At 38.6% G+C, this 14808-nt stretch overlaps 1 protein-coding gene across 4 annotated transcripts in view; it reads left to right on the top strand.

Moving 5' to 3' along the window:
• The window catches only part of USP9X (ubiquitin specific peptidase 9 X-linked), a 487376-nt gene that overhangs the window by 454990 nt on the left and 17578 nt on the right, over nucleotides 1-14808 (top strand). For all 4 annotated transcript variants that reach the window (XM_041740837.1, XM_041740836.1, XM_041740839.1 and 1 more), the window contains 5 exons: nucleotides 2893-3083; nucleotides 8214-8387; nucleotides 11564-11705; nucleotides 12920-13673; nucleotides 14287-14410. In XM_041740837.1, the coding sequence (XP_041596771.1) occupies nucleotides 2893-3083; nucleotides 8214-8387; nucleotides 11564-11705; nucleotides 12920-13673; nucleotides 14287-14410 (1385 nt within the window). The remainder of the gene's footprint in view (nucleotides 1-2892; nucleotides 3084-8213; nucleotides 8388-11563; nucleotides 11706-12919; nucleotides 13674-14286; nucleotides 14411-14808) is intronic.

The following is a 14808-nucleotide window of genomic DNA, read 5'->3' on the forward strand; positions in this document are numbered from 1 at the left end:
GTCTATTTTTAACTCTTTGAGGAACCTCCACACATTTTTCCAGAGTGGCTGTACCATTTCACATTCCCACCAACAGTGCAGGAGGGTTCCTTTTTCTCCGCATCCTCTCCAACATTTGTGGTTTCCTGCCTTGTTAATTTTCTCCATTCTTACTCGTGTGAGGTGGTATCTCATTGTGGTTAGTTTATATATTTTTAAAGCAGTGGGTCACATTCTCATTTTTTTCTGTGACGTGTTTAGTATAATTTGGAGTTTGCATAATGAAGGATCTTCATTTTTATAACAGTTTAAATTATATTTTTACTTTTATATCTCATTTTTATTTATATTTCCATTAATTTATGCCAAGTTGGGGCCCCCCCGGGTGGCTCAGTGGTTGAACGTTTGCCTTCAGCACAGGTTGTGATCCAGGGTCCTAGGATCGAGTCCCACATCAGGCTCCTGAGGGAATTTTTCAATTTTCTTTTCTCTTTTCCAATCTCTCTGCCTCTCTCTGTGTGTCTCATGAATAAATAAAATCTTTTTTAAAAAATTAATTTATGTCAAGTTTTATACTATGCCAGTTGCTTTTAGGTTACTTTTATATTTGCCCCAGATCATAGCTCTTCTTGCTTAGGTAACAAACTTCTCTCTGCTTCATATGTCATGTGGTCTTATGACAAATTGAGGCTGCCTACCAAGTATCCACTGCACAATAAAGCTATAGAAAAGTTAGGTTGTAGTGACGGATCATATTTGACGTAACTATGGCACAGATCTTTAAAGAGAGAATATTGCAAGACTTAAGTTGTGGTCATGTTTGTATCCATCCTGTGTTTATTTTTATTTTATCTTTTCCTGTTCGTGGTGTTGGTGAGAACTGCAGAGAGAAGCCAGAATGTTTTCTAACTGTAAATATCTTCAGTGGTTCCTTCCTCCTTCCCTCTCTTGAGTCACCAGAGCTTTTTGCTCTAATGTAGTTTAACGCTTACATGGCTTCTGAAACATATGCTTGTCCCAGTTCTTCCCCCCAAATCTACTGAACCACATCACCCCAGGGATCAGGGTCTGCGCGTTGTTTACTTTTTTTTTTTTTTTTTTTTAAGATTCATTTCAGAGACAGAGCATGCACATGAGCATTAACAGGGAGAAAGGGGAGGGGGTAGAGGGAAAAGCATGCTCCCTGCTGCACGGGGAGCCCAATATGACGCTCCATCCCAGGACCCTGGGATCATAACCTGAGCCAAAGGCAGACACTTAGCCACCCAGGCACCCCATTGTTAACTTTTTTAAAAAGCTTCATAGTGGGGATGTTTATACCTGTAGCCATTTAATAACCACTCCTCTGAGTAGAAATTAAAATTGAAATTCTGTTTCTATAGCCCATCACATCTCTGGGATGTTATAGGTAAGCTCAGGGAGAGAATGCTAATTGTATTGGCAAGAAGAAAATAAGACAGACAAAATATGTAATTTTAAATAAAGTGTCCCATCTTTGCTCTCATAATACCTTCTGCTCTGTGTTGTCTCGGCACTTCACTGCACTTAAGGTTTGTTTTGTTTTGTTTTGTTTTGTTTTGTTTTGTTTTGTTTTGTTTTTTTGTTCTTTGATTTTTGCCTGTGCTCCTGTTTCTTCTCTATTCAGAAAGCTTCTCATGGGCAGGGATTGGATATTTTCTGTTTCTGTATCAAAGGTCCCTGATACCACAACTCTCTTTCCATCTCTACAAATTGACTATTCTAAGTACTTTAGATAAGTGGAATCATACCATATTTGTCTTTTTGTGGCTGGCTTATTCAACATAATGTTCTCAAGGTTATACATGTATCATGTGTCCAAATTTTCTTCCTGTTTAAGACTGAATAAGAGTCCACTCTGTGGATAGATCACATTTTGGTTATTTATCCATCGGTGGACACTTGGGTTGCTTCCACCTTTTAGTGATTATGAATAGTACTCCTATGAATATGAACATGGGTGCCCAAATATCTCTTTAAGACCTTTCTTTCACTTCGTCTGGGCATATATCCAGAAATGGAATTGCTGGATCATGTGGTAATTCTATTTTTAATTTTTTTTAAGAAACTGGTCGCAGTAGCTGCACTGTTTTTACATTTCTACCAACAGTATACAAGGGTTTCAATTACTTTGCACAAAAGTTTTTAAGAGTTTCATAATTTTAGCTCTTGCATTCAGGTCTTTGTTCTGTATTGAGTTTTAATTTTTGTATATCGTGTTAGAAAGGAGTCCAACTTTATTCTTTTGCATTGGTGATATCTTGTTTTTCCAGCATTTTTTTTAAGAGTGCTACTCTTAACAGGCATATTTTATTGAGTGTTCACAGTTTTGTTTTGAAGATTTTATTTATTTATTCATGAGAGACACGGAGGGAGAGGCAGGTTCCATGCAGGGAGCCCAATGGGAGACTCGATCCCGGGACTCCCGGATCATGACCTGAGCTGAAGGCAGACGCTTAACCACTGAGCCACCCGGGCATCCCAGCTGTTCACAGTTCTGAGCACTTTATAATTCTCACCATAGCTACACATCCCCATGAGGAAACTGAAGCTTAGAAACATTGGAGTAGTTGATCGGCTCTAAGTTAGACAACTTCTAAGTGGCAGTATCAGCACTGGCGTCCAGTTCAGTCTGTGTCAAACACCATACTCTGCTACGTTGCCTTCATTATCTCCCTTTCTGATACATAGGGTTGTTCCTTTCTGACAACTCTTCTGTGGAATGGTGGAGATAAACCTTAATATTTTAAATTAAAAATTTTTAATTGAAAGTTAAGTGCTTTGGAAATAAATAGTAGAAATGATTAATCATTTGTTCACTAACTGGTGTTTGTCTCAACATATTTTACTGTACTTTAAAGTTGGATTAACTTACTAGTATTTTTTCATTTCTAGAGCAATGTTGATCCCAGAGATGATGTATTTGGATATCCTCAACAATTTGAAGACAAACCAGCACTGAGTAAAACAGAGGATAGGAAAGAGTATAATATTGGTGTTTTAAGGCACCTTCAAGTCATCTTTGGTCATTTAGCAGCTTCTCGACTGCAATACTATGTGCCCAGAGGATTTTGGAAACAATTCAGGTAAACTATAGATAGACAGGAATACTGCTTAAACCTTTATGAACATCTCCATACACTAATGTCAAACTTGTAACATACATGTTGGAAGGCACCTTTATGTTTAATATTTAAGCAGTAGTACAGGTGACCCTGAAAAACATGAGTTTGAATTGCACGGGTTTTGGGGTTTTTCTCCAGTGAATACAGTAAAGTACTTTAGGTGTGGCTTTTTCCCCCCTATGGTTTCTTAATAACATTTCCTTTTCGCCAGCTTACTTTACTGTGAGAATACAGTATATATAATACATAAAACATACTAAATATTTGTTAATCACTTCTTTGTGTCATAGGTAAGACTTCAAGGCAACAGTAAGCTCTTAGTAGTTAAGTAAGTTTGGGGGAGTCCAAAGTTCTAGGCAGATTTTCAACTGTGTGGGGGTCAGCTATAATAATCAAACTTCTTAATATATTTTTCTCTCGTTGTCTTCAAAGTTGGAGGTAGAGAGTGTATCATAGTTTGAAGAGGCAGCATTCTCTAGTCTCCTAATATATGAATAATTTTTGGGACACCTGGGTGGCTCAGCGGTTGAGTGCCTGCCTTCGGCCCAGGCTGTGATCCTGGAGTCCTGGGATCAAGTCCCACATTGGGCTCCCTGCATGGAGCCTGCTTCTCTCTCTGCCTGTGTCTCTCTGCCTCTCTGTGTGTGTGTTTCTCATGAATAAACAAAATCTTTTAAAAATCTGAATATTTAATTTTAAAAACTTTTCACATTCAGAGAAGTAGGGAGAACCGTGTGAGCCCTTATGTACTCCTTCCCCCAGCCTCAGTAGTTGTTGACTCATGCCCAATCTCGTTTAGTCTACATTTTCATCTGTAAATATTGCAGTATGTATCTCGGATGGCCTTTTTTAAACATAATAATGATAATATTACCGTGACTTTTTAAAGTCCTTAATATCCTTATCAGTGTTCAGATTGACTCAATTTTCTCACAATTGGTTTTTACTATGAATTTTTTGGAATTGGGACCCAAATGAAGTCCATATACCTCAAATGTTACTATGACTCTCCTCCCTCTAATCAGTTTTCATCCTTGCAGTTTGTTGGGGGGAAGAGTAGGTAGTTTATCCTGTAAAGTTGCATACCATCTGGATTTTATTGATGGGATACCTATGGTGTTCTTGTATTTGCTGTTTTCTTTCAGTCCACTGTATTTCCTATAAATAAGGAGTGAGATCTAGAGACTTAATGAGATCAAGGTGTTCTTTCTTTTTTTTAAAATGCTAGGCAAAGCTACCTCATAGATAGTAACGTTTACATCAGTGAAGAGAGGTATGTAATGTCTGTTTCCCATGATCACAGCCATTTATCATCAGTGCCTTAGAGTATTTCATCACAGTTACAAAATGATAGTGGTCTCCTTTTATCCTTCTTTGATTTACTAGTTAGATCTACGTATAAAGGGATACTTGCGGGATGCCTGGGTGGCTCAGCGGTTTGCCGCCTACCTTCGGCCCATGGTGTGATCCTGGAGTCCCGAGATTGAGTCTCACATCGGCCTCCCTGCATGGAGCCTTCTTGTCCCTCTGCCTGTGTCTCTGCCTCCCTCTCTCTTTCTCTCATGAATAAATAAATAAAACCTTAAGAAAAAAATAAGTAAAGGGATACTTTTCCCTCACCAACAATTTGAATATCCTGAGGTAGAATTTTCTAGGAAAGATGGGATAAATACCTTTTTTAAAATCATCATCTAGGGCAGCCTGGGTAGCTCAGCAGTTTAGCGCTGCCTTCAGCCCAGGGTGTGATCCTGGAGACCCAGGATCGAGTCCCACGTCAGGCTCCCTGCGTGGAGCCTGCTTCTCCCTCTGCCTATGTCTCTGCGTGTCTCTCTCTCTCTCTCTCTCTCTCTCTCTCTCTCTCTGTCTCTGTCTCGATCTCTCATGAATAAATAAATAAAATTTTAAAAAATAAAAATAAAATCATCTATTATGTGTTTCATGCACTGTACTATAATACCACAGTACAACCACTTAACTCTTTTTACTGTATATGCAGAAGGCTCTAATATCCTTCATAGCAGTGCACTTTTTAAATAATACGCCTTAGAATCTCTTAAAGGTCTCAACCCATCAACTGAGAGCAGAAGTAGAGGGTCACCTGACACTGCTGCCCCAATCTCTATCTTTCCTGATTCTATCAGAGCACATTCCCTTTTCCCTACAAGGATACTATTTAGATTTCTTCTGAAACCACTGCTTTATAGTATAGTGGCTTTTCTGTGACTCAACCATATAAATTCCTCTGATTCCCTTAACTAGGTCCTGCTTATTAATCCATACTACTGGTTTGTGTGCACCACCCTCCTTCCCAGCTCTGCTTTTACTCTTTCTGTCCCATCACCTGGCACACCCTTTGCCCTCCTGACTATTCTAGTTCTTTCTTTCCCCAGCTTGTCCCACCTCTGCCATAAATAAGGCTATTAGCATTTGTGTTCTTCCTCTTCCAAATTACTCTCCCCTTTTTATGTTTCTTAAAATTTGTCATTCAGTTATAAATAATTTTCTCTCTGACAATACATTTGCATTTTTTAATTTCTAAATTACTTTGTATGGCAGTGGAGCTTCCAGTTCATCTAGACTAGCACTTCTGGACAATTCTCACTTTATTTTTTATTTTTTAAGAATTTATTTAAGAGCATGCACAAGTGGGGATAGGGTGGAGGGCAGTGGGAGAGGGTGAAGCAAGTTCCCCACTGAGCAGGGAGCCTGAAGTGAGGCTTGATCCCAGGACCCCAGGACCCCAGGACCATGACCTGAGCCTAAAGCAGATGCCCAACCAATTGAGCCATCCAGGAACCCCTGATTCTCACTTTAGACACAGACTGCTGATACATGTGGGTTAACCACATTCGCCACCCCACGCCCAACTGTTGATTTTGAAAAATTTGACATCAATAGAAAAGGTGATGAAGTAGGATAGTGATCACCTTTTATGTTATACTCTAACCAGATGTACCAGTTGTTAACATTTTGCCATGCTTACTTACATGTATACAGTTAGCCCTTGAATAGTGTGGGAGTTAGGGGCATCAATTCCCCCTCACAGTTGAAAATCTACATATAACTTTTGATGCGCCCAAAACTGAACAGCCTGCTACTCTTGAATAATATAAATAGTCAATTAACATTTTGTATATATATGTAAGAAATACATTCTTACAGTCAGGTAAGAAAAGGAGGAAATAAAATGTAATGAAAATCATTTAAAAAAAAAAAGAAAGTCATAAGGAAGAGAATATATTAATAGTACTAAACTATATAGAAAAAATATCTGTGTATAAGTAGTGGATCCACATAGTTCAGACCTTTGTTCCAGTGTCAGCTGTACTTGGGTTTTGGTTCTTCTGAACCAGTTCATGGTAGGTTGTAAATATGATCCACCCACACCTACATGTGTTTCAGTCTGTATCAGCTAAGAATAAAGATACTTTCCTACTTATATATAATACCATTATCACACTCAATAAAATTTAATGTTGATTTAATAATTCCTAAATGACTCTTGATTTAGGGAGTCATGAATTTGAGCTCCCACGTTGGGTATAGAGATTACTTTTTTAAAGGAATGGAAAATATTTGTCTACCTTTAAATATTTTTATAAAATAGTAATAGTAATGCCTAATACTCATTAGTGTGTATTCTGATTTCCCCCAAAATGTTCTTTGTAACCTTTTTTTTTCAATCCCATACTGATATCCTGAAAGGATTCACAGGAATTGGTTGTTACCTCTTTAGTTTTCTTTAAAATAATCTCCTAACTTGTCATGACTTGTATGGTACTGAAATTTTGTCTTTCAGAATTTCTCTCATTTTGATTTGTGTGATAATTTCTTCATGATTAGATTCAGGTTAAATGTTTTTGGCAAAAAAAAAAAAAACCTACGGTAGATGATGTTACATGCTTCTCATTGCATTACATTGGGAGATACATGGTATCAGTTTGATGATTGGTGATATTAACTTGGTATCTTAACATATCTGTTCATTTTGGAAGTACCTTTTCCCTTTTGTAATTAATGGTTTGACTACATGTTTGAAAGTATGGGGAATTGACCATAATTTGAAAATAAATAGAATGGATTTATGTCATTTTCAGTAATGAAACAAGTTGATTCTACCAAAAGGACATGTTTTATTTTAAGCTCACTGTATCAAATTTAAGTCTAAAATACAATTGAAGGCCACCTGGATGGCTCATTCAGTTAAGCATTAGACTCTATCTCAGCTCAGGTCTTGGTCTCAGGGTCGTGAGTTCAAGCCCCACATTGGGCTCCATGCTGAGCAAGGAGCCTACTTAAAAAAACAAATAAAAATATATAATAGGACTGAGGGGCAGCCGGGGTGGTCAGCGGTTTAGCGCTGCCTTCAGCCCAGGGCGTGATCCTGGAGACCCAGAATCGAATCCCACGTCAGGCTCCCTGCATGGAGCCTGTTTCTCCCTCTACCTGTGTCTCTGCCTCTCTCTGTGTGTCTCATGAATAAATAAATGAAATCTTTAAAAAAAAAAAAAAAAAAGGAATGAGGTTATTTGCTACATAGAAAAAATGTAGACAGTTTCTCTAGCACATTTAAAATACATTTGTCATATCTCTCACTTAGAATGCATTCATACCTATATTCACTATGTATGTCACTCTATAAATACAAAATTAGGGGTCAAATTAAGAGCAAATAAATCCTCGCACTGTATCTGTAACCTGAAATTTAAGCAAAATGAAAGAAATTCTAACCTCTACATAAGAGTGAAATCCACCACACAGTGTCTTCATCTAGATTCAAAATGCATCTGTGTACCATGTTACCTAAAGCAGCTGCCTTTGCTGGAGCCATAGTATCTATCCATCAACCACATCAGCAGTTTCATGGTGACTCTTCCCCACCACAGTGCTACTTGTACTATGAGCCTCACTTTTCTTTCTCACTGCACTGTATACATAAAGAACATTTTTTTTCTTACTTCCTCATGGAGTTGGGGGGGGGGAAATCTGTTTATATATTGTCATTTGTGGTCATCTTGCTTTTCTCCTGAGAAAATATTGTATATATTCTGAGTATCACACATTACATATTTGATTCCATTCATTTCTTAGGCTTTGGGGTGAGCCTGTTAATCTGCGTGAACAGCATGATGCTTTGGAATTTTTTAATTCATTGGTGGATAGTTTAGATGAAGCTCTGAAAGCCTTGGGACATCCAGCTATGCTAAGTAAAGTCTTAGGAGGTTCCTTTGCCGATCAGAAGATTTGCCAGGGCTGCCCACATAGGTAAGTGCTGATTATATATTTAAAGTTGTACTGTTGGGCAGCCATAGTGGTGCAGCGGTTTAGCACCGCCTGCAGCCTGGGGTGTGATCCTGGAGACCCAGGATTGAGTCCCACATTGGGCTCCTTGCATGGAGCCTGCTTCTCCCTCTGCCTGTGTCTCTGCCCCCCCCCCGCCCCCGTGTGTGTGTGTCTCTCATGAATAAATAAATGAAATCTTTAATAAAAATAGTTATACTGTTTATTTACTTAACAAAAATATTTACTAGTAGTTATGTGCAAAAGTGGAGTATGCCACCAGTTTAACTATATATCTGAGACTAAATGAATTATATATACTGTGCACACCTTACTGTTGTGAGTTTGGGTTTTGTGTGTGGTGGTGGTGGTGGTGTTTCTGTAGACTTTTGTTTTTCTGGTTTTGAGGGTTTTGGTTTGGTTTCTCTTCATTTCATCAAGTAACTTTTGGTTCCTTTTACCTTTGGTCATTCCTGGGGAAATCAAATGGCACCTTGCATATATATAGCTTATAGGCATTACTCATAAACTTGTTCTTTATTAAATTAAAGTAATTAAAATATAAATACATTAAGCTTAGAAGATGACAGACTGGAGCACCCGGGCTGCTCCGTTGGCCTTCGCTTAGGTCATGATTCCAGGGTCCTAGGTCTCAACCGCATGGGACTCCCTACTCAGTGGGAAGCCTGCTTCTCCCTCTCTGCCCGACCCCCCGCCCCCCCGTGTTCTCTTTCTCTCAAATAAATAAATAAAATCTTGTAAATTAAAAAAATAAAGAATATGACAGACAATGGGGTACTATTTCCTATAAAAATACTAGTTTTTAAAATAGCATTGATTTGGTCATTATCCTTTAAAGTATGTTTTCAACACAAAACATAGCAAGAGGTGACTGAACAAATTGTGTTTTTGACTTAAAAGGAAAATCAATCAAGGGCTCTTACTGAAAATAGTTATATGATTACTGAAATTCTCTACTATTAAAAAAATTATATTCTCTACTAGTAGATACATGTTTATGCCTATTACATGGATGTTTTACTTTGGAACTTCTCTTGCATGTTACTGATTACTGTTGGTTTAAAAATCACTTTTCACCAAAATATCACAGTTCGAAAGTATTTTCTACAAGCCCGAACAGAATTACATAGTCATGAGTTGTATGTGTATATGGCTGATTGGAGTGCTGCATTTTTTATCAAGGGAAATGATTGGTTGAGAGATAATACTGTAAAAATGAGAAATTATGATGAGGTTAAACCATTCAGAACAAGACAGTGTAATTATTCACATAGCCTAGACAATTTTTGGTCATTTAAGATCTTTTGCATTAGGTAGACATAAAAAACTATCATTTTTAACTAAACTTTTTAATCACTAATAAAATAAGCCAACTTTTTGGTCATTTATTCTAATCAGTCCTTCTTGGTTTATTTTAGACATCTTTCAAAGTTATTTGGAAATTACTGCTTTTTTTTTGCTAAAGTGAAAATATCCAGAGTGCATGATCATAAGTAAGATCCCGAAAGTTGTTTTTTTTTTTAAGATTTTATTTATTCATGAGAGACAGAGGGGGGGGGGATGCAGAGACACATAGGCAGAGGGAGAAGCAGGCTCCCCACGGGGAGCCTGACCTGGGACTCCATCCCAGGTCTCCAAGGATAATGCCCTGGGCTGAAGGCGGCGCTAAACCGATGAGCCACCCAGGCTGCCCAAGATCCCGAAAGTTTAATACTTTCTCCACAACTAAACTAATCTTGTGATATGCCAGAAGGTTACATAAAGAGCGTCCCAAGTCTGTTTTAGGGCATTATTTATCTAGATCAGCGGTTAGCAAACTATGCACCATAGGTCAAATCCAGCCCTGCATCTGTTTTTATATAGTTGTATTAGAAGATACTCCCCTCTTTACCTACTCTCTGGTTGCTTTCCGTAGAACAGCAGAGTCACAGAGACCTCATTGCCCCCAAAAAACTTGTAATAGTTACTATCTGGCTTTTTACTGAAAGAATTTTGCTGGCTTTCTCATCTTTGAATGTCCCAATTTTAGGTGAAGTCGTTAAGTTCTGACTTCTTTTTTCTCTTTTATGGATTGTTACCTGATCAGAGTAGCAGTATGCTTAATACCTACTTCATATTCCATTCATGCCAGTTACAAATACCTTTTTCCCCATAACTAAACTGAAAAGCCTCAAATATGAGGAACTGTGTTCAACGTTGACTATCCCAGAGTACTTTTACACATAGAAGGCACCGTGAATATATTTGTTGAATGAATAAATTTGATGGTTGAAAGTGTATTCCCCATATCTAATGTTCTGAGTTTATGAATGCATCTCATCAGGAATCTGACATTTCCCTTGGTAGAAAATTGCCAGAAGATGGGATTCTGGCTCCTACTCAGATGGTTTATCTCCTTTTGATTGGTTTGTTCAAACTTGTGCTTGTCTTAAGTTTTCCATTACAGAAAAGAAGGACCATTTAAAAATCCAGCCCGCTAATAGTTTAAAATATGCTTTTCAGAGGTTGATGAATTCATGCTTTGGTCTTGGCATAAATTACTGCCTAAATAGGTGACAGTGGAAGCAGCACGGTAGACTGTAAAGAGCTTAAGCCATGAAGCAAAACAGACCTGGCTTCAAAACACCATTTCACCTAGTTAATCTTGACCAAATTAACCCTTCCAAACCCCAGTACCCTTGTCTCTGGAGTAGAGGTGGTGATATTTCTCTAGCAGGTTTGTCATGAAGTCAGAGAACGTGGTGTATTTATGGGGTGTAAACAACCGAATGGGGATCCCTGGGTGGCGCAGTGGTTTAGTGCCTGCCTTTGGCCCAGGGCACGATCCTGGAGACAGGGATCGAATCCCGCGTCCGGCTCCCTGCATGGAGCCTGCTTCTCCCTCTGCCTGTGTCTCTGCCTCTCTCTTTCTCTCTCTCTCTCTCTCTCTCTGTCTATCATGAATAAATAAATAAAACTTTTGAACAACCGAATGTAGTGCCCATCGCTAGGTAAGTGGCCCATAAATGTGTCGTTTATTGGTAACATTCTATGACTTAAGGGTTTCATGTTATAATTAGTGCAAATGTAGTTTTCATTAAGTCTATAAGTAAGAATGTTTAGAAAGATAATTAATCCTTCTTATTTCTTAATATCTTTAGATACGAGTGTGAAGAATCTTTTACGACTTTGAATGTAGACATTAGAAACCACCAAAATCTTCTTGATTCTTTGGAACAGTATGTCAAAGGAGATTTATTAGAAGGTGCAAATGCGTATCATTGTGAAAAATGCAATAAAAAGGTATGAATTGTCCAGGTTTTTAAAATAATTATGGTTACATTTAATGGATTTGAGAATTGATTTTGTTCTCAAAGTTCACCCTCTTTTTATTCCCTACCCTGTTTTGTTATATTGGTAGCAGAAGGTTGTTAAGATAACTGATACAACACTTTTTCAGGGAAGAAGATTGAAAGAAAGTAGTGCCAGCAAGGCTAGGGAAGCAGGTAAATAAGAGTGACCATTTTAGAAGTCATAATAGTTTAATAACTTCGATGGATTCAACAACAATTTGGTTGGGTTGGACACAGACCCTTTCCATACATACCCAACCAAACTACTATTGAACCCATCAAAGCTATAGCGCTGACAGGAAAACATTTCTCTTGTCATGTCCAGAATTACTTGTAAGGACCAGGAAGTTCACTAAAACCTTCATTACTTGATTTGGTTGCATAAGATTTCTTCTACCACCTGTGTTTTTAAACCACTCAGTTCAGATTTTTAGGCCCAATTGATCAAGTTTTATCTTTGGGATCTCTTAGGAGAGACTGTTTACATGGGTGGACAGTAAATAACGTGTATCTTCTGGGCTCCCAAACTGTCACCTCCAAGTCACCTGTATCGTTTTGACATTTACACACCACCTAAAGAGGTGTTAAAGTCTAGAGGGTGAGATGTGAGCTATAAAGCCCAATTGCCTGCCACCCACAGTTCTGAGACATGAGGCAAGTGACTCGATCTCTGCTGCTCCTGCTCCTCCTCATTACCACTCAGTAGCTCCTGCCTGGTGGCTTATGAGGATTAAATATGTTACTACTTGTGCAGTGGTTAACATATTACTTGGCACTTAATGGCCCAGTAAATAAGCTGCTACTGTATATCTTCAGTTTACTCATAACAGAGCACACCTTCATTAGAATAACAGTAAACATGAAACAAGTAACAATGGTTAGATAGCACAGACAATATAGAATCCAGGCAATGAGTAATGTCTGTGTCACTAATTTCTGCAGTTTTTAATAAGTGGCATCCACTATTTCCATATTAATAGTTTTAGCATTTTTTAAATGCCCACTGTGACAGACTTACCTTGATTATTATGTTCATTGCCGTGTGTTTGTTTACACTTGTAACCTCCAATTAGTCTTAACGAGAATTTAATAATACAGTTTTATAGTTTGTTTTGTGCAGTGGATTATAAAAGAACATCTAGTAACTTGCTCTGTTTGTTTTAGGTTGATACTGTAAAGCGCTTGCTAATTAAAAAATTACCTCCTGTTCTTGCTATCCAACTGAAACGATTTGACTATGACTGGGAAAGAGAATGTGCAATCAAATTCAATGATTATTTTGAATTTCCTCGAGAGCTGGACATGGAACCTTACACAGTCGCAGGTGTTGCAAAGCTAGAAGGAGATAACGTAAACCCAGAGAGTCAGTTGATACAGCAGAATGAGCAGTCTGAAAGTGAGACAGCAGGAAGCACGAAATACAGACTTGTGGGTGTGCTGGTACACAGTGGCCAAGCAAGCGGGGGACATTATTATTCTTATATCATTCAGAGGAATGGTGGAGATGGTGAGAGAAATCGCTGGTATAAATTTGATGATGGAGATGTAACAGAGTGTAAAATGGATGACGACGAAGAAATGAAAAACCAGTGTTTTGGTGGAGAGTACATGGGAGAGGTGTTTGATCACATGATGAAGCGCATGTCATACAGGCGCCAGAAAAGGTGGTGGAATGCTTACATACTTTTTTACGAACGACTGGATACCATAGACCAGAGTGATGAATTGATAAGATATATATCAGAGCTTGCTATCACCACAAGACCCCATCAGATTATTATGCCATCGGCCATTGAGAGAAGTGTACGGAAACAGAACGTGCAATTCATGCATAACCGAATGCAGTACAGTTTGGAATATTTTCAGTTTATGAAAAAACTGCTTACATGTAATGGTGTTTATTTAAATCCTCCACCAGGTAAGTATCAAGAATTTATCTTAGGAATGAAGCATAACTCTTACTTTACTTGCAGGATTTCTTAGCAAGTATCAAAATGTTTGTGTTTTTACTTTAAGCTGTTTTTGTTTTTTTGGTTTTTTGTTTGTTTTTAAAGATTTTATTTATTCATGAGAGATATACAGAGAGAGAGAAAGAGGCACAGGCAGAGGGAGAAGCAGGCTCCATGCAGGGAACCCAACGTGGGACTCGACCCTGCGTCTCCAGGATCAGGCCCTGTGCTGAAGGCGGCGCTAAACCGCTGAGCCACCCGGGCTGCCCAGCTGTTTTTAAGCCGTGTTTCAGATGACTGTTACTTTGAGCAGTATATATTCTCTTGCTATTTGAAAACAGAGGAGGTTTTATTTATTAAAACCATTTGGTTTTGACTCAAGCATTAGTTTGAAACGTGCTTCACTGAACTAAGAATTATTTCAAAAGTTAGCCGGGTTTGGGGGGCCGGGGGCACAGTTAGCAAAGTTCAGAACATTTGGGAATCAGTGGAAATGCAGACTTGTTTGAAAATGGAGCTTAGACATAGAAATTCGTTTGAAACTTGTTTAAAAATATATCTCCATTTTTTTTTTTTTTATAGGGCAAGATCACCTGTTGCCTGAAGCAGAAGAAATCACTATGATTAGTATTCAGCTTGCTGCTAGGTTCCTTTTTACTACAGGATTTCACACCAAGAAAATAGTCCGTGGCTCTGCCAGTGATTGGTACGTTGCTTTTGGTTTTCATTCCTATTATAGTAGCATTTAGTTTGGTTCCTTAATAAAAGTGTCCTGGGATCCCTGGGTGGCGCAGTGGTTTGGCGCCTGCCTTTGGCCCAGGGCGTGATCCTGAAGACCCGGGATTGAATCCCACATCGGGCTTCCGGTGCATGGAGCCTGCTTCTTCCTCTGCCTATGTCTCTGCCTCTCTCTCTCTGTGTGAGACTATCATAAATAAATAAAAAGTTATTTTAAAAAAATAAATAAAAATAAAAGTGTCCTAAGTTGGGACTCCTGGGTGGCTTAGCGGTTGAGCATCTTCCTTCGGCTCAGGGCATGATCCTGGAATCCAGGATCGAGTACACATCAGGCTCCTAGCAGGAAGTCTGCTTGTCTCACTGCCT

This window comes from Vulpes lagopus, chromosome X (assembly GCF_018345385.1).
Source record: "Vulpes lagopus strain Blue_001 chromosome X, ASM1834538v1, whole genome shotgun sequence".
NCBI classification, from domain to species: Eukaryota; Metazoa; Chordata; class Mammalia; order Carnivora; family Canidae; genus Vulpes; species Vulpes lagopus.